Source organism: Vigna unguiculata, chromosome 7 (assembly GCF_004118075.2).
Source record: "Vigna unguiculata cultivar IT97K-499-35 chromosome 7, ASM411807v1, whole genome shotgun sequence".
Classification (NCBI taxonomy): domain Eukaryota; kingdom Viridiplantae; phylum Streptophyta; class Magnoliopsida; order Fabales; family Fabaceae; genus Vigna; species Vigna unguiculata.
The window spans coordinates 23,354,889-23,374,413 of record NC_040285.1 but is presented as its reverse complement, the minus strand read 5'-3'; the positions used below and the strand labels follow the sequence as shown (position 1 = coordinate 23,374,413).

At 33.2% G+C, this 19,525-nt stretch overlaps 1 protein-coding gene and 1 pseudogene across 1 annotated transcript; one reads left to right on the top strand and one right to left on the bottom strand.

The window, feature by feature from the left end:
- The first annotated feature begins 4,874 nt into the window (after window positions 1–4,874).
- LOC114191546 lies at window positions 4,875–15,154 on the top strand. Its single transcript, XM_028080771.1, has 8 exons — window positions 4,875–5,478; window positions 5,578–5,645; window positions 6,050–6,116; window positions 6,259–6,413; window positions 6,527–6,603; window positions 12,330–12,398; window positions 13,884–13,984; window positions 14,683–15,154. The coding sequence occupies exons 1-8, from the start codon at window positions 5,227–5,229 to the stop codon at window positions 14,992–14,994; spliced, it is 1,101 nt and encodes a 366-aa protein (XP_027936572.1). The 5' UTR covers window positions 4,875–5,226; the 3' UTR covers window positions 14,995–15,154.
- A 1,474-nt stretch (window positions 15,155–16,628) lies between these two features.
- On the bottom strand, window positions 16,629–18,539 carry LOC114192503 (annotated as a pseudogene).
- Between the last annotated feature and the right edge of the window lie 986 nt (window positions 18,540–19,525).

Below are 19,525 nucleotides of genomic sequence, written 5' to 3'. Positions count from 1 at the left end.
TTCATCACAAGCATTCCTCTTGAAAAAATAATCAATTCTTCTACTCTTCATCATAATTTTCTAATATAAATTTGTCATCTCTCACCTATTTATGAAAAGATAAAATTATGAATACCGCAAATTAAATCTCAAAACCATGACTCAATATTTTAAGAAAAAATGATTAGCTTCCTTTATCTTAAAGTAGATTCCTAATATTGCTCTTCTCTTATACAACTTTAAAAGCTAAAATAGCTCTATCTACACACAAAGAGTTTGATAAACAATTGGAGCATGATTTTATGATCATAAAGATATGCCTAGAGCGTAGAAAAGTCACATACAAGAGGAAAACATATTATTTAAAAAAAAGGTAAAAAATGAACTTACTGAAAAGAACAAATTGTTCGGTTCAAAATATTTTTTAACTCCTCAATTTTATTGCGGTGCCGTTTGATTTTAAAAATGATAAAAAATTGATGGTATAAATTTGTCATCTCTCACCTATTTATGAAAAGATAAAATTATGAATATCGCAAATTAAATCTCAAAACCATGACTCAATATTTTAAGAAAAAATGATTAGCTTCCTTTATCTTAAAGTAGATTCCTAATATTGCTCTTCCCTTATGCAACTTTAAAAGCTAAAATAGCTCTATCTACACACAAAGAGTTTGATAAACAATTGGAGCATGATTTTATGATCATAAAGATATGCCTAGAGCGTAGAAAAGTCACATACAAGAGGAAAACATATTATTTAAAAAAAAGGTAAAAAATGAACTTACTGAAAAGAACAAATTGTTCAGTTCAAAATATTTTTTAACTCCTCAATTTTATTGCGGTGCCGTTTGATTTTAAAAATGATAAAAAATTGATGGTAAAAATTTAAATAAAAAGAATTATAGAGAAAGAGATGAAAATATCGAAGAGAAATAAATCAAATAAAGAAGCAAATAAATTACAAAAAAGAAAAAAAATGTGATTTTTAAATTTGAACAAAATTTTTTAAAACTAAATTATATAAATAATATAATAATATATAAATATATTTTTAAAATATCTATAACTATATATAAAGGGGATTCCCTCTTTTGTGTCCACATTTCATAATTCCAATTTTACCCTTTACAATTTAATTATTTATTAAAATTTTAAAAATTAACGGTTAATTTTACAAGTTTTTATAAAAATATTTATTTATCTCCTTTTTCTTTTTTCTCATACTATTCATCAACAATTATTTTTTTCATATTTTTTCCATACATTTCACTTTAATTTTTATAAATATACTTTTATTTTGTTCATTAACTTAATAACATTACAATATCATCAATTATAAATATAATTCGAAAAATGCGTACACGCAGGCGCGATAGCGCCTGTGTTTACACTAGTTATAGATAATTTTTATTTATTCTATAGATATTATGTTATCAGTTATTTTAATTTTTAAAAATGCTTAAATTTAAAAAAAAATGTCAAATAAAGAAAAGGTTGAAGTAAAGAAAAAAAGATTACTTAAAAATAAAATTAGTAAAATTAATTTAAAAAATATATTACTACTACGAAATAAAATATGGATAACAAAATAGATAACAAAATAGAGAAATAAATCAAATAAAGAAGCAAATAAATTACAAAAAAGAAAAAAAATGTGATTTTTAAATTTGAACAAAATTTTTTAAAACTAAATTATATAAATAATATAATAATATATAAATATATTTTTAAAATATATATATAAAAAAATACAACTCTCCCCGTCACACTTAAGTTCAGCCACTTATTACATTAAGAGAATATGATCGAAAAGTTTTAAATAGATGTATTGACTTGATAGAATACATTTAATTGTATACATTTAAAGAATAATTTATAAACTATAAATTTAAAATAAATTAATGTTAAAAATTAAATTTTGAGAATATAAATTAAAGCTAAGAAAACTAAGCTAAAATAAAAATGACTATAAAATTTAACAAACAAAAAATTATATTTTAAAAAAAAATCCTGATAAATAATAAAAATTTAAATTATTATTTTTAATTATTTATTATTTCAATTTATTATTTTAATTATTATATTTTTACAATATAAAATATATGTTAAAAAATTATTTTATTTTATCAAGTGTTTTAATATTTTTTATTTTAATTATTCATTTATTATATTTTAGTATAATATTTCTTAAATATTTAACTATTATTTATGTTCACAAAATAGATTATAGTTACATAACATATAATATTGTGATTTACTTCATAAATCCTTACATTACAGCAAAAAAAAAAAAAAATCTAACAAAATTATTTTGTCTTGTTTTATGTGTTTTTCATCTTTCAATAATACATTGATATTTCATCACTTTCTAAAGTTGTAGATCCAAACATACATTAAGAGTGTGTTTGGATAGAGTATTTTAATGAAACAATTTATTTTTTTTGAAGATTTCAGATTTCTTTGTAATGAAAGGTTTTGTTTGGACAGAGAAATTAAAAAGCATTTCAAATGCAAGCATTTTTTTGAAGGATTTCAATTAGCTAAATTAGTAGAAATTCAAATACCCTCAAAATTGGTGGAATTTAAAATTCTTCTCACTCAACCTCACATTCTAGATGATCCGAACAGGCACGAAGACCCGGACGTGTCCGACGACCCGGACGGGCCGACGACCCGGACGGGCCGACGACCCGGACGAGCCCGATGACCCGGACGAGTCTGACGACCTGGACGAGCCTGACGATCCAAACGGGCCCGATGACCCAGACAGGTCTAACGACCCAAACGGGCTCGACGATCCATACGGGCCCGATGACCCAAACGGGCCTGATGACCTGGACGTGCCAAACAACCTGGACGAGCCCGACAACCTGAACGGGCCCGACGACCTGGACGGGCCGACAACCCAGACGAGCCCGGTAACCCAAACGGGCCCTTCCAAATCATTGGGCTCGACAACTCGAACGTGCCCGATGACCCGGAAGTGCGAAACGATGCGGGCAAGCCCGACAACCCAGACGAGCCCGACGAGCCCAATGACCCAGACGGGCCTGATGACCTGGATAAGCCAGACAACCCGAACAAGCCCGACAACCTGGACGGGCCCGACGACCCCAACGAGCCCGACGAGTCGTCGGACGTGTCCAAGTCGTCGGCCCTGCCCAGGTCCTCAGGCCCATCCTAGTCGTTGGACCCGTCTGGGTCTTCGAGCTAGTCTGGGTGTACAGGCCTGTCCGGGTCGTTGAACCCGTTCGGGTATTCGGAATCGTCCAGGTATTCGGCCCCGTCCAGATTGTCGGGCTCGTCCAGCTCGTTGGGCCCGTCCAAGTCGTCTTGATCGTCGGGCCCGTTCGGGTCGTCGGACCCGTTTGGAGCATTAGGCCAATGACCTAGACAGGCTGGACCGGGCCATATTGATGAACTTGACGGCACAATCGTGCAGTATGGGCCGTTAGGCCTCTAGATCATTGGGCCACCCAGCCTGTCTGCTCTTCCCAGTCGGTCCAGCTCGGGTGGGTCATCGGGTCTAACCAATCTGGTTGCGTAGTTGGGTCTGCCCGACCCATCTGGGTTGTCGAGCATATTTCCAAATTTATCATGAACTCAAAACATAATAAAGCGTAAAATAAATATTGTTAAAATTAAATTTTATCTCACAATAAATTCAATTTTTTTTCCAAACAAGAAATTGAAATGTAAGGTATTTTAATTTCCTTTTCCAAACAAGTTATTTAAAAAATGAATGGAATTTAATTACAAGCAATTCAAATACAAAACATTTCAATTTCTAAGCATTGTTGAAATGTTCCATCCAAACACAAGGTAAAGAGTGAATTATAGTTAATGTAGGAACCTTTGAAATGAAAGTAGATGACGAGTGAACTATAATTAATGGGAGAACTTTACTGATAAAAGTAGATCACGAGTAAAAAATCTGATTTCATGATGGAAGAAGAATCAATAGTGGTGATAACAAAAGGGATAGGGTGGAAAAGAACAAGACGAGTGGCAATAATACAACATTGTAGAAAGATGAAAATTGGTAAGAATATGCAAAGTGAAAAGGTAAGAAAATAAGACAATGACATGATATCACTGAGAAGAGAAAGGAGAATGAAATGAACAATGAGAAATCATATAAGATTTTGCAGATATATTTAAAATAACTTTAATACATACTTTATGATATAATGATTAATAATAAGGTGTCAATCAAAATCTCATATTAGGTAGAATAGAAAAAGTTTAATACTATATAAAAATAAAGACCCATAAGATTATTATCTTAAAATTTTGGGATAAAAATGATGTGAAATAGTTTATATGTGTAAGACTAATACCATATATATATATATATATATATATATAATTACAATCTCTTAATATGACTATAACTATAATCCATATGAAAGTATATATAAAACTATCAGTGGTATCAAAACCAATGGTTTGGAGTGATTGATCGCATAACCACAACTAAAAAGGATCACCATATACCTGAAGAGAAATATACCATATGACTCAAAGACAAAAATATATATTATGATACATATTACGCGTTATTTCTATGTAACATGAACAAACTTACTAAATTCAGTATTTACATATTTCATTGGTTAAGTAGACATTAATACGTCTTAACGATAGTACATAATATGAGAAAGAGAAGGAGTACAGAGTAGGTAGTACAATTTGATAGTACGTTAATATATGGCTTTTTATGTATTAACTTTTTACATGGGGTAAGATGGTTGTACACACAAAATGCATTATAAAAATCAATGTCTATTTAACATAGTTGTATGAGTAATTGAAGTAGTATACTGCAAATATATAACATTAATTAGTTTAATAATTAAAGTAAGAGAAAATGAGAGAATTGTTATGAGAAGATGCTACTGAAAGTGGCGGTGAAAAGGGGGAAAACCGTGCGTCACATCTAAAAAGAAAAATCAAATGTGTTTATGGTATGTGATCTAATCTAAAATTTGAATAAAGCATAATAGTCACAGACAAGAAAAGTCAAGAGCCGCGACAATCGCGATCTTTCCTTCCTTCTTCCCTTCACTAACCCACCGGCCGCCACACCACACCACACCACGCAGTCAACCTTCTACAATCATACCCGACCCGTTTTCGTTACCACAATAACTGTAAAATCTTTCACAACAAACACGTGTCTTCATTCTTCAATCATCACTTCTAACTGCTCACACCTACGCCACGCCACCACTCCATTCCACAATGCTTCGTTACCTTTTGCTGTTGTTCTTATTGGGCCTGGGAGCCCGGGTGGAGTCACACGAGGAATCGGGCCCCTGGAGCTGCAACTCCGAGTCCGAGATCCGAGTCGAGGCCAATTTCAAACCCGGCGTTATTACACTGGATGGCCACGCCGACGATTGGAAGGACATTGATGGGTCCTACTTCCCCCTCCTCCCCGCCCTCGACCCTGACGCTGAGAATGAATTCAAAGGTGGAAAGATGAGCGTTAAGGTATCGCACTCCATCCGCTCCAGTTAACTTTCGCCAATTTTTTTTTCTTTGTTATTTTTCTCACTGTTTTTTTTTTTTCTTTTTTTCCTTTTTTTGTAGAGTGTGCATGATGGTCGCGATATCTTCTTTCTGTTGCAAGTCGACGGTGATTATGCGTACTCCAAAGGGTAATAATATATGCCGTCACACGCATAAAAAAAAAAAAACTTCTTGCTGGTTTAGCTTGTTTGTTTTGATACTAAACCAAACTTATTTCTGTTGATAATGTTTTGAAATTAAATGTTATATGTTTGTAAAGAAGATAGGATAAATCATAATTATGAGTTTTATTTAAACTTTACATACATCTTATACGATTTAATCATTTTATCAATTTATCCTATTTATTAACATGATGTTCCACTAAGGTGAGTTCCTGTGTAATGTCTGTATAACAAAGTTTTACACCCATATTACTTATACATCAAGTTCTTTATATGTATTATCATCTTCTTTTCTTTTTATTTTTTTTTTCTGTGTGGTAGTTTGTGACGAGATTTTTTATGGTTGGTGCATTTGTTTTGCAACGCAGTGAAAGCAAGAAATGTCCATCTGTTGCTCTCATGTTTCAGATCGGAGATGGTGCTTCTTATCATAATGTAAGCTGATGCACTGAACAATAGTTTGTTCAAATGTTTTCCATGTTTTGCGGTCTTTGTTGCTTTCAATTATAATCCTGATCCTTTATCAGAATATTTTTATGAAACATTATTTGATAAAGATTGTGTCGATTCTTATAAGATGGGTGGCTGTGAGGAACATTCAACCTCATGCACTAACAAGACCTGCAAAGGTCATGAAGTTGACATTATGCACTTTTCCATAGGAAGTGCTATTCCAGGCCGGCTTTATGGTGGCAATCCCTTGGACAATAGGGATGGAAATGGTGGCGACAGGTGATGGGTTGAAAAGTTTCTTAACTTGTATTGTGTTGTTTGACAATTCATGATTGCTATTTTTTTTTTTTGCTGGATGTGTTCATTCAGTTTCCTATATTTTGGTGGTTCAGGTTTGGTCACTTGGTTGATCTGTATGCCTGGAATCCACATTGTAGATACTTGGATGGAACTGGTCCTCCAGGTTCTGGTATGTACAAGGGCAACACCATTAATGAGAATTATATGCTTGTATGACTGAAAAAACAGCAGAATAGGATTAAAACACCCTGTGCAATTATCACAGAAATTTGAAATTACTGGTCCGTAGTTGCTTTTCATGACTTCACTCTTGTTCACTAACCACATCTTCCTTCATACTTATGCCCATTATTCTGGTGTTCATGCAATTCTTTAAGTTGGAACATGCTTTATTCTTCTACATACATTTTCTATTACCATATTGCTTGTCTTTTTCCCCTTCCAGTGTTGTCTGTATTTTCTATTGTACATTTATTTAGTTTGCTTAGTTATTAATATCCTTCACAGTTTACTCACTTTAGCCATATAAAAAAAAGTAACTATATCTTATTTTGAACCATGCACGAGGTGGTCCATTATTTTATTCCTTTGCATAGCATTGGAAATTAAGGTTCACGTTGATATTAATCTCTTCTAAATTTGCTTCTTGGTTTTTTTCTCAGCAGTTTTTGTAAAATAATTTATCTTTGCCCTACAAATCCCAATTTAAAATTGGTGTAACTTTACATATGAAAATGATTTAAGTAGTGATTGAATTTTGGCATATGTGTGATGTGTCTTAAATTACTTTAAGATGGCTTCATTCACATCGGAAGAAAGGGATGTGCCAAAATTAATTAAGGCATTTCTTATCCGTATATTAGAGGACAAGATGGAGATATAAGTGCTTTTAATGGTATAAGATTACATAAGACAACTTTTAAGTTCCTAAGTCTGGTAAAGGTGATAATTAAGTTTTAAAATGGCATGACACAAGATTGACAAGTGCTGTTATTGGGCCCACAGTTCATAACACACAACACAATAGCTCCAAGCAGTATTTCATTGAAATCACAATCTGTCCTACATCAGTTACTTTATACTGAGTGGTATTTTCGTAATCTTAAACATATAATATTTTCTCTTTGTATCTAAAATGATGTGTGCACATAACATATCCAGTCTCATAATGGCAAACCAATTTACATTATTTTCTTTATCTGTAGAAAAAGCATCATTTCAGCTAGTATAGCAAAAAAAGGTTTATTTTACTAGGTGAAATTAGTCACATGAAAAAGTCTTTTAATTTGGTTAAAAGTCAAAACTTCAAAAATATTATTGTTCCAAAATACCTCTCTTAACCCGTTTTGAGGCCTTTTTTGGAAAAAAATTGAAATGGAGTCATCAAGTTCCAAAGCCAGTAATACTATGGAAATGGTAACCCTAATGATATCAATGGACATGAGATTGAAATATTGGTGTTTGTTGAAAGTCCCACATTGACCAGAGATAAGACGAGTTTATAGTATATAAGTGAGTGCAAACCTCACTTACAAGTCGGTTTTGTGGGATTGAGTTAAACTTAAAGTCCACTTCTTAACATGATATTAGAGTCAATGTTAAAGCTTATCCTACCGAGATTTGTTGTTTGTTGGGCATATTGTTCCATCAGCTATTGGGCCGCTATCGGACCACCCTTAATGTCAAGTCACACACTCGAGATGTATACACCTCAGCGTGAGAGAGTGTGTTGGAAGTCTCACATCAACTAGAGATAAGGCGAGTTTATAGTATATAAGTAGGTGAAAACCTTACCTTGCAAAAAGGTTTTGTGGGGTTGAGTTAGGCTTAAAGTCCACTTTTTAGCAGTCTAAAATGAGAGTTTAGGCTACTTTTACTCAAAACTCTCACATCGTTAGAAATCGAGGTTAAGGGAAGTTATAAACACCCTTCTTATTTAACCCACCATTGATGCACCTTTTCAAAACAAAATCGCAATAGAGCCATTGAATTTCAAAGCAGACAATAACCTTGGTGCAATGATCCTATCTATGTCAGCAATGAGGTTGGAACAATTGTATATCATGTGATCCTATTAATAGATGTCCTTGTACTCTCCCTTGCCCTTTTAATTATTTCCAATGTCCTCTATACGTGGCCAAACCACATTACCCTATTTTCTATGTTTTTTCTTTTAGTTAGTTCCATATTATTATCGTTTTGTGTACACTCCTTCCGTATCTTGTCCTTTTATATTACTCATACCTTTTTCTTGTTATCCCTATAAAGCTCAACATTGATATCATAAAGTATAGTTAGATGCATATAAGTACCATATAAGTTGTCCTTGAACTCTAGTAGGGTACTTTGCACTCACAAATGATGTTCAATGTCTTTCTCCATTTGAGTCAACCCATTTATATCTTGTGGGTGACAACCTTGTTAATTCATTCATCATTTTGAAGTATTGGTATGGAATATTTAAACCTATAATCTTGTGGTATGACATCTCTCAATTTTATTTTTGTTGAAATGTTAAGTCTCACATTGAATAAAAATGAACAAGTGAAGTATCATATGAATGAAAAAAAAAATGCAATTCTAATACCTTTGTTGAATATCCTACATCAACTAGATATAAAGCCAAATTATAGTATACAAGAGGGTGAAAACCTCAACTTACATATCAGTTTTGTGAGGTTGAGTTAGACTTGAAGTCTATTTTCTAGGATGGTATTAGAGTAAATCCTATAGAGGGTTCTATGGCCATCATGTCACCCGCTATCTGACCACTCATAAATATGTAGTCCTATACTTGAGATGTCTAGTCCTCAACGTGAGAAAGTGTACTGGAGATCTTACCTTAACTAGAGATATGACCTAATTATTATATGTAAGCGGGTGCAAACCACCTTGAAAGTTGGTGGTTTAGTTAGGACTAAATTCACATTTTAAAAACCTTAAAGATTTTTATTGAATGTGGTGTCATGTTCACTTATGTAGTTAACCTCGTGGCAGATCGAGGGAATCTTTCGATTGTTTTATCCACTTGGATTCAAATATAGTGTTAAGTTGATGGTTCACTCATACAAATATAAAGAAATTAGTGGTGGATCTATGGATAAAAATCCTTTGTATTGAAAGTCTTTCTCACAATAGATCTATATACAAATGTCAAATGTTGTGTGCAATTGATGTGAGGAAATAATGATTGAGCTTTAGGGCCACACGACAATGCAAGTATTATAGTATATTGACAATAATGGCTAAGCTTTAAGGAATCATTGAATAGTCAATGGATAAAAAAAGGTTTATGCTCAAGAGAAACCATACCATGTGAAATAAATGCTCACTTGAAGAAGAAATTTTTGGAGCATAAGTGTGAATATAATGTTTTTACAGTTAAGAGTGAACAAATTGAAGTACATATAAGTGAATTGAACCTGCAAACCTAATGCCTTCAAGTTTTAGATTGAACAAGGTATCAAATTCTCTTGTACAGTTTGTCCTTGATCCACTGATAGATATATTCCTAGTGTTTTATGTCATTACATTCCCAACAATTTCCTAGTCATATTCCTATTGTCTTTTGTTCAAGTTATTATGTGTATACTTTGTTAGACTCATACTTAAGTGAAAAGCTTTTGTCTTCAAAGTTTACTTTCAAAGCTAAGTTTAAGTTTAACAACTTTCCTTGATTAAAAAAACTGCGTAATTTGTAGAAAGGAAGGCAATTTGGAATACTCCTTTGTATGTCTCTAGTAATCACATTCAAGACTAAGTAAATCAAATCAGGACTTAAGTTTGAGCCTTTTTGTTGTCCAATCCCCATTCAAAATTCTCTCATATTGCCTCATGCAGTTTTCACTCTAGTGGTTATCATATCATAGATTTCTTTTGTAGGTTTGATATAGGTCACAAAACATATTTCTTTTCCAAAGTTATTCTCTACACTTCTCTTAATACTCTATTACAAGTTTTTTCAAATTCAATAAAACTTATATGCAAGTCTCTTTATTTCAGTATCTTTTCATCTACCTCGTAAAATATAAATGAGTTCTGTTGTAAACCTTCCTAGTATTTCTCTTGACACCTGATCTTAAGTTTTTTTGAAATTTCTTTCTTCAGTATCTTCTCATCTAGCTTCTGAAATGTAAATGACTTCATTAGTAAACCTCCCTAATATAAAACAAAATTTGTTCTCTATAATCCTGTCTGTTCTCTTAAATCTATGCTTGACCACATTTTACATAATTTCTCAGTGACCCACAAGTTAAATCCTCTGTAGTTAACATAATCCTGTATATTATCTTGTTCTTGCATGTACAAACTAAAGCTCTTTCCCCCGACTTAATTGACATCATAGATCTCAAAATCTCATTGTGGGCTTGATAAGCACCCAAACACTCGAGGAGCCTACGCTACAAAGCTAACAATGAAAGGGAGAACCAAACACATGCTATATCGAGTATCTCATTCTAAGGGTGACATTTTGGTGACATTTCGGCGTTAACCAGGTTTGATACAAATTGATAAACGTCCAAACAGTTGGGGAATCCACGTCAAAAACTAGTTATTAAGGGGAGAACCAAACACTTAAGTACTCATCAAGTGTGACACTACTTGATATGGGACTTAGACACCCCCAGAATATTAAAGTCCTATCATGGGACAAATTATACTTTGTGGTCGTATGCACTTTTAAACTTCGACAAAAATACTGTCTAGACCAACAACTTAACTATAATCCATCCTTTTCTGGGTCTTTTTTTTTTTCAGCTTGCTACCAAACAAAATCTATTTGTGAACTTAAACTTCCTCTCCTATGAATGATTTGATGTTCCTCCTCCTTCTTGAAACAAATGTTCATAATTCTAAAATCTTAAGTTGTAAAGAAATAAAAAGTAAACTGTCATCCCTTATATAGTTCTCTTAAACTAGAACCACATGAACTATAAATTGTATTGCCTCACAGATGTCCATTTAGATGTCTTCCTAGGAAAATCTTCTTGTGTAATGCTTTGAACCAATCCCATCAAATCTTTCTAAAGTTTTTTTTTTTTTTAAAGTGCTTCAGAACCTACTTGTGGTGCATAACTACCAATAATATTGATGGTCTCGTTTGAACCAATAGTTTGAAGGTTCAAATTTGGTTTAAATTTTTTTACATCCACCAGCCTCTCTTTCCAATCCTTGTCCACAACAATACCCACACTATTATTCTCTGTAATTTTCCCAGTATACCAAAGTTTAAATCCCAATGTACCTAACTCAACTTTTTCTCTAACCCATTTGGACTTTCGTCGTACATAATGTTAATCATCTTCTGAATCATGTTGCCTACCACCTTTATAAACTTACCTGTCAAAGTACCAATATTCCAAGTAGCAAATATCTCTGAACTAGCTCCTCTGTTCATATCTTCGTATGTTCTAGAAACTACGAGCATTCTTCCTTATTTGACACTGTATATGGACATTGATGCTACGACTCTAGATCATCTGGCTCTGTGCTCAAGTCATATAGCTCGTTACCTCGCTAACTAACATCTGAAATGAATCTCTACAAGAATTATGAATTAAATTTATGTTGGTAGATTTTGTTTGTGCATAAATTTGCTTGGGCATTTTGTTGACCTATTAATGTTTATGGTTGAGAGTTACAATAAAATGTCTATTATTTCATAAGAATTGAATAGAATGATAACGCATCTATTTTCAAAGAGTTAAAATTCTGAAAGGAAAGACACTTCCCTCCAGGCAATTAATTTTTCTTTCATTTGTGTATTATGACTTGGAATGTTGTGGGTTATATATATAACATTTTTTATTTTCAACCCATCACATGTTGATACTTGGTAATTTTATAACTTTTTATCATTTAAGGTATATAGATTGACCCTTTTTCTGTTTTCAGCTAATGATTCTAGTGCGCAGAATGACTGGAAGGGTGCCTGGTGGCATAGTAGTTTCACGGTTCACTCAGGTGACTGATTCATTTTAGATTAAAAAACAAGTAGTATGTCCTATCAATTAATAATAGTTGGAAGCAGAATTCAGACTGAATTTTTGGTTGATAGTGACAGGAATGCCAAAACAATATTTTCTGAGCAGTAGTTAAAATATGTTTCCTTATATATACATGCTACTTATGAAGTAAATGGTTCGTATATATGAGATAAAACATGCCTTGTACTGTGCTTCATTTATAATTTTTGTTTTATGCTATGTCAACAGCACTTGAAAATTTTTCATACATGTTAGTGGCGGTTGCTTTCAATTGGTACCGTCTATGTAGGTTAATCTCCCACTAAGTGCCAAAAGTTCAGTGATCCATTAAGAAGAAAATCCACTTTGTTTCTTATCTTGCCATACAAAATATCCCTTTTTTGGGGACTAGACCCATATTTTTGTTCTCAATAGTTACAAGCATCGTCACTTTAGTCTCTATTATTCAAGTTATCATCAAATCAGCCGTTCTTCGATTACATTTTTCTTGAGATCGAGAGACTAAATTGTTTTGCATTGTTTAGGTGTTATGTTGATGTTAAAATATAAGGAGTATTAAAGTGATGATTTTTTGTACTATTGAGGGGATTATTTTGATGATAAATGTTGAGTACAAAAAATACGACACCTATGTTCTCGTGGGACAAAAGTAGGGATTTATTCTCTCTTTTATGTTAAAGCATATTTTGTATTCTATATTTCTAGTGTATGAAACTCAGTCGTGGACTCAATTAGGTGCTGGGTCAACGGTAAGAATAATAATTGATTATCTGGTTGAACCATATGTGTGTACTAAATACTTCCCCTATATCAAAACAACAGTGTTTTTAGCTTTTGAAGTTATTTTTTCCAGTAATACCTACTCATATAAGTAAAAGTAACTAAATATTATTATTTATATTGAAAGAGAGATGACAGTAAATAAGAATTAAAGATATTTTTTTACTAAATTTTTATTTCTGCGTCTCGTGTAATTGATGTCTTTTTTATACAGATGAAAAACAGCAATAGATATACCACTGCTTTGTGAGATGATTTGATTAGTAATTAGTTGTTTCTTAGTCAGGGTACCTTAAAAGACTGTTAATTTAAAACTGAGGTAGTATAACAACAGGAACATAATAACTAACATAGTTTTGGTGTAATTCTTGTTTATATTATGTAATAAGATCAAATTATTAGCTCACAGATTCACACGTTATTCTTTACCTATGGATAACACTAAATATTTTACGAAACCAGTAAAATTTATTAACCTCAGTTATTTTTCTTGCTGGTTCAGACCAGTTCAATCACCGCCTCTGATTTGTTGGGTCGAGCTGTTTTTATTTTATTAGAGTACCTTAACTACATTATCTTAAATCTTATCACTGTGCTTTATTTTTACCCTATCATTTAGTTTTTTAGCATCTTTTTTCCCTTCTATTTTATGTATTGGTACTCACATGCTTGTCTATAACAGGTTTCGTAGAGGATGAGAGTCCATATACAGATAATGGAAAAAAGGGCACATACTTTTTTGAATTTTCCAGGCCTTTGAGGACTATGGATCATCTTCAACAGGTTAGAACCTAGAAAGTAATATGACATTCACAAGTTTTATTTGCTAAGAACTTGCAATGATTAATTGATTTTTTTTCCCATCAGCTCAATTCTTTGTTCTCAAGTTCTCTCTCAATTAATCTTTGAGCCATTTGTAAATCTAATATTGGTTTGTGGATGAAAAACATAAGAACTTATTTTTTATCGATTTTGATCAATTCTGGCAAGGTGTATCCCAGGTCAGGTCATGCCATGCACAATATTTTTTCAATAGATTTCTATGCTGTTTTGTTGTTGAAACAACTTTGGCTTTGGATGAGATTGCTATACTGTATTGTTTGTTTTACATTCTTCACAATGCAAACTTGCCTTCTGAATACATGTTTATTGGCTATGGCCAAAAACTAAAACATATCGGATTTAGATCACTGCCTCTCTTTTTTGGGTTTTGTTTGGGGTGGGAGCATTGATGAAAAAGATCTTTTCAAATATATGTGCTTGAAGGAATTTTTCTGAATCATGTGGTTTTTGTTTTGACAAATTGTGTTTTTACTTTTAGCTTCTTACTAGCTAAGAACCCATTTTATAGCTTAATTAGAGAGAACTGGAAACCCAATGTATTTTTGTTTCAATAGTTCTGTACGTAATAATATCTGTATTCCAAAACTTCATTCATAAAATAAGTAGCAAGTAAAATGATGCAAAATAATACCTTGCAGGACGTGCAATTTAACATCGGTGGATCCAGTAAGATGTCTGTTGGTTTCTGGTATCCAGTAGATGGTCAGCCATGGCATGGTTCTGGACACTACTCTGTTAATTGTGATTGGGTTCCCGTTGACATATCTGTTGGCGGTTCTTTGAGTGGCAACTCAGTAGATGCAGCATCAAGTAGCTCGTGGAATGTGGCTAGTGCCTTTTCCGTTATACTCTCAGTAGCAGCACTTTGTGTGTCTGTGTTTGTGAGCTATCGGGTGTTCAATCCCAAGAGTGTTGTTTCCTTTACACCGTTAGAGAGCAACAACCTTTAAATATTGAACCAACAGCTTAAGTTTGAGATTGTACTATTCATTACGTTTGTACTAGATAGGTTTGTACTGTGTAGTGCTTTCTCTTTGCTCTATTTTTTTATTGTAACTGAAGCATTACTTTAGTTATTTTAAGCAGTGTCAGAAAAGTATTAATTCATTATCTGCATTATGGAGTTCCATCCTCTTCGGCTTAGTTGTTGCAATTGCAGTACTATTTGCAATTGGAACCCGTTCAAAGGAAGAGGATGATTTTGGGTATAAATAAAAACAAAATGGGAAAAAAGTGGAAGCATGACTCCTTTCTTTTTGGTACATGGTTGCATAACTCTCGAGACTGATTCTAGTTGAAAGTGATGTTCTTTAGGTAACAACTTCACAATTTGAAAATTTTAACATTTCAGACAAACTTTACCTGAAGTTGTGGTATATCTTCACTTCAATTAGTCTCAATTAAGTGATACATTGTTCAATACAAAAGGCATACAAAAGGGAAGTTAACTTGATATCATAATATGAGGCATAGGTGATATATAATTGAACTTAACCCTTTGCTTATTACTGTATTAAGGTTCAAATTGCATAAAGGAAATTAGAAGATGTTCACTTATCAAAAGACACTGCCAGACGTAATACTGACATATATATAATGTATAGTCGTGTTGGTTTCTGTATCAACGGTTTGGGTCTTTTATTTTTCTGTTTTGTAAAATTTAATATTTTAGTAACGATGCCTACATTACTATTTGTTGAATTGTAATGGTTCCTTTGATGAAAAAAAAAAAGTTACTGTGATCGAGTAATTAGATATCGTCTTAAAATGAGAGAAGCACGTCGATGGCATAAACTACTCTTTCAAAAAATTATGAAGCAAACGTAAAAAGCGATGAATTTCCGCCTCCCTATCATATCAGGTTAACTCGCAGAAACTGAGACTGTAGGTTTTGAATGTCAGCAATAAAGACAAAACTTGAGCAAAGTACAGCATAGTGCATATTAAATTAAAATCATTACGAGAATAAAAAAATACTTCAAACATCACTGAACAGGAAGATCAACTATAGACTTCAAGGGTCTCAAATTAAGTCCCTAGTGATGGCGTTAGTGCTCACAGTACTACTAGTTTGGCCTAGTGCTGATAAAAACGAAGACCCAGTTCATTGTAGATTAACTAGATATAAGGCATCCAAATGTTAGTGGGCCTAGATAAAAATTAAAAAAGAAAATTAGAGTGAAATCGTTTTATTTGTGGCATGTTTCAAATGAAAAAATGACTTTCTATTTTAGTTCTTGTATTTTGATATAGAAAATACGGAAACGATAAAAATAGGATAAGAAGTTCTGTTGCCCGGATACAGACACGGGTACGGATACGACACGGATACGGATGCGGAGATACGGCTAAATTGAAAAAACATAGGATACGGGACACGTCGTGTATATACATGTTAAGTTTGAAACTGTCAACTAACACATTGTCAACTAACACAAAAAAGAATTCAATGAATCTATCTAATATCCAATATGCGAAAAGTAGATAGAATAAGATTTGTTCCTTATTTTAATCATTAAAATCATGTCAAAGATAAAAAAATATTTTTCAGATTAGACATTGTCCTACAAGTATCGTACGAGTGCCGGTGTCGATACGTGTCGGACACGGAACACCTCATTTATGAGGCGCTTCGAAGCATGTAAAGAACTAAAGCTATTTCCAAATCTTATGAAAACCAAGATAACTGCCAAATCACTTGCATCATAACCTGCGCCTACAAGTTCCCCACAATTTGCTTTGGCCGCATTAATAAAGTTTTAATCCGGGAATCATCAAAATTCTTAGCCTTGAGAATCTTACACAACTCATCAGCACCATCCATGTCCGTCTCTTCTTCGTAGCACTTCAGAAAAGCCACAACAACTTGTCGTGGAGGATGCCATTTATGACCGTTCACTTCTTCAGATAACGCAGCCTCCAAGTACCTCACAGCATCATCCAATTGACGTTTCTCCAAGAAATACAACATGAACATTTCCTCAATCTTAAACAAAGGCCTTTTGCTCTTCCTGCTAGCCCCCTCAAACACCAAAGCAGCTTCTTCCACCATGTTGTGACCCAAATAAGCACTAACACAGACACCAGCTAACCTCACATCATAGCTAACACAACTAGCTTCCCACTCATTAAAGCATTTTGTTAAGCCCTCTATATCATTAAGCCTTCGGAGGGTACAAAGCATAACCAGATAGCTCAAATTGGTGACAGGGGAGACAGACTTGAGGGAATTCCACACTCTGTGAACCTCTTCAAGATTACCAGTCCTAGCATAGAGGCCAAGCAAGCAATAGTAAGCATCACGCTGCCCTGGCTTCGCTTGTTTCTCCAGCTCCTTAAGCATCATTTCAGCCTTCTCAAAGTCCTTAACTTTTACATAAATAGCAGCAAGGTTGCTGTAGGTCTGCCAATCAATTTGATCTTCGGTTTTCTTCATCTCCTCATAGATTCTCTCCACCCCATCAAGATCACCCGAAGAGGCGCAACTGTTCATCCAGAGCTGGTACGTGACTGAACACAAGGGAAGGCTTCTCCTCTTCATTAGCTCCACCAGGTGAGGCACTTTCTGGGGTTCACCACTTCTCATATACAGATTCATCAAATTGCTGAAAGCCAGAGAAGTGACATAACCCAATTCATCCATTTTATCAAAATGATTCAATGCCTTGTCTTTCATGAGTTCCTTGCAGTAACAGTTTAAGAGTGCACCATAGGTATACTTGTTCTTGGCTGGAAGAGGAAGACCACTGAAAAAATTCTCAGCCGCAACCAACCCTTTGGTCTTCCACACAAGATCTAATTTCACTGCATAATTACTCCGGTAAATGTTAATTTTCTTCCTCTCCATCCATTCAATTATCTGCAATAATCATAAATTACAAACTTTAACATACATCAAAATTACAAAATAATTATAAGTTGATATTTGATACTTGGAGTGCATGCTGAAATCTAAGATTCCTTCGTAGCTGCTCCACACATATTTTGAGTTCTATTTCTGTTATGGCTTTGCCTTGCTTTATATAGTTGTCCAAAATTTTCGACACGCTTCCTCCAGTCATGTACAACGACTCCGATAACATTCGATAGAGGTTTGGTCTTTTTTCTGGACTCTCAGCGCCGTGAAAAGTCGCCGGAGTAGCCATCCTCCACCAGAAATCAGACGGGCGTGATTCATCTCAGTTAATCTGGGATCATGCCACAGCGAAGGCAGTGCTATTTGTCTCTTGTTGATGGATTATCAAACAAGTAATAGTGGGGGCTGCAATATTTAACTTGTACAAAGAAAAGTAAAAAATAAGAAAATAAGATATAATTAGAGAAAGTAAGAATTTTAAAATTTGTTGGGAGTAAAAGAGAAGTGGTTGAAAGTGTAAGGAGAAGCCCTCAAATTGCGCCTCATCTTATGAAGAGCACAACAAGAGGTTCAAGTCTGCTAATAGAACTGAAAATAATGCATGAAAAGTTGTTGCTCCTCGTCTGGAACAATATCACTTTCCCGAAGTTCAGGGTCAGTTACCAAACTTATAGTTTCACTTAGTCCAAACCGACAGATACAGATACGTCATCAGTGGAGAATAACTATATCAGTAACTAACTTAGTTATTTAGACTGTCACTTGAAACAAGATGTAACCGTAACATTTTTGTGCTTTTTTTTAATTGAAGAGCAAGTAGAAAAAAAAAGAAGAATTGATTGGATGGGAAAAGAGTGAAAAAATATAGAAAAGATTGTATCAATGATATAATAACTTCTTTTAAAATTGATGTAAAAATAAAAAGCAGTATTTAATTTTGAAAGATAAAATTTTATTTTAAAATAATAAAATTTAAATTTATGTATTTATTTTAAATAAAATTAAAATTATAGCAATAATATTATAATTAGTTGTACTAAAAATTTATTAAATAATCTAATCAGTATCATTTAAATGTAATTAATTGTTGTGTAACATTAAAAAAAATAAGACACAATTGATTAATTATACTGTATAATTGATTATGTGTTAATTTTTTGCGTAAATCATTTTGTAAGTGTACGACAAACCTTAAATTTAAAACTTACTTTCTTTTTTATGCCTTTTTAACAATTCAATGTCCTATTTGTCAAATTCTTTTACGCTTTATTATTATTATTATTTTCTTCTGCCGTAGCTTTACGCTTCAAAAGAAACACACCAATTGAGAGAAATAGAAGTGTTTAAGTTGTATAATTATTACCAGTGGTGTCCTGTTTCTAGTGTTGTGTTTAAGTATTCGAAATCATTTCCATTTTCCATTTTTTTTTGTTGAGTTTCAAAATGGTGTATATCTTCTACATGTGTTTTTTTATACATGTTACAAAATTTGCTTCCATCAATGCTAGATTCCCATATTACAAAACTAAATAAAGTGGAACAAATGGGAATTGCAACTTTGAAACTCGAATACAAGTATAGTTATAAGGTCCACAACAATGCTCACACCATTACTCTCAAGAAGC

Bases quoted from the DNA above. Each gene is read 5' to 3' on its own strand.
- LOC114191546 (XM_028080771.1), top strand. From the start codon at position 5,227: ATGCTTCGTTACCTTTTGCTGTTGTTCTTATTGGGCCTGGGAGCCCGG. The intron at 6,117-6,258 runs GTAAGCTGATGC...GATTCTTATAAG, and splicing joins ATGGTGCTTCTTATCATAAT to ATGGGTGGCTGTGAGGAACA. The intron at 12,399-13,883 runs GTGACTGATTCA...TGTCTATAACAG, and splicing joins TAGTTTCACGGTTCACTCAG to GTTTCGTAGAGGATGAGAGT.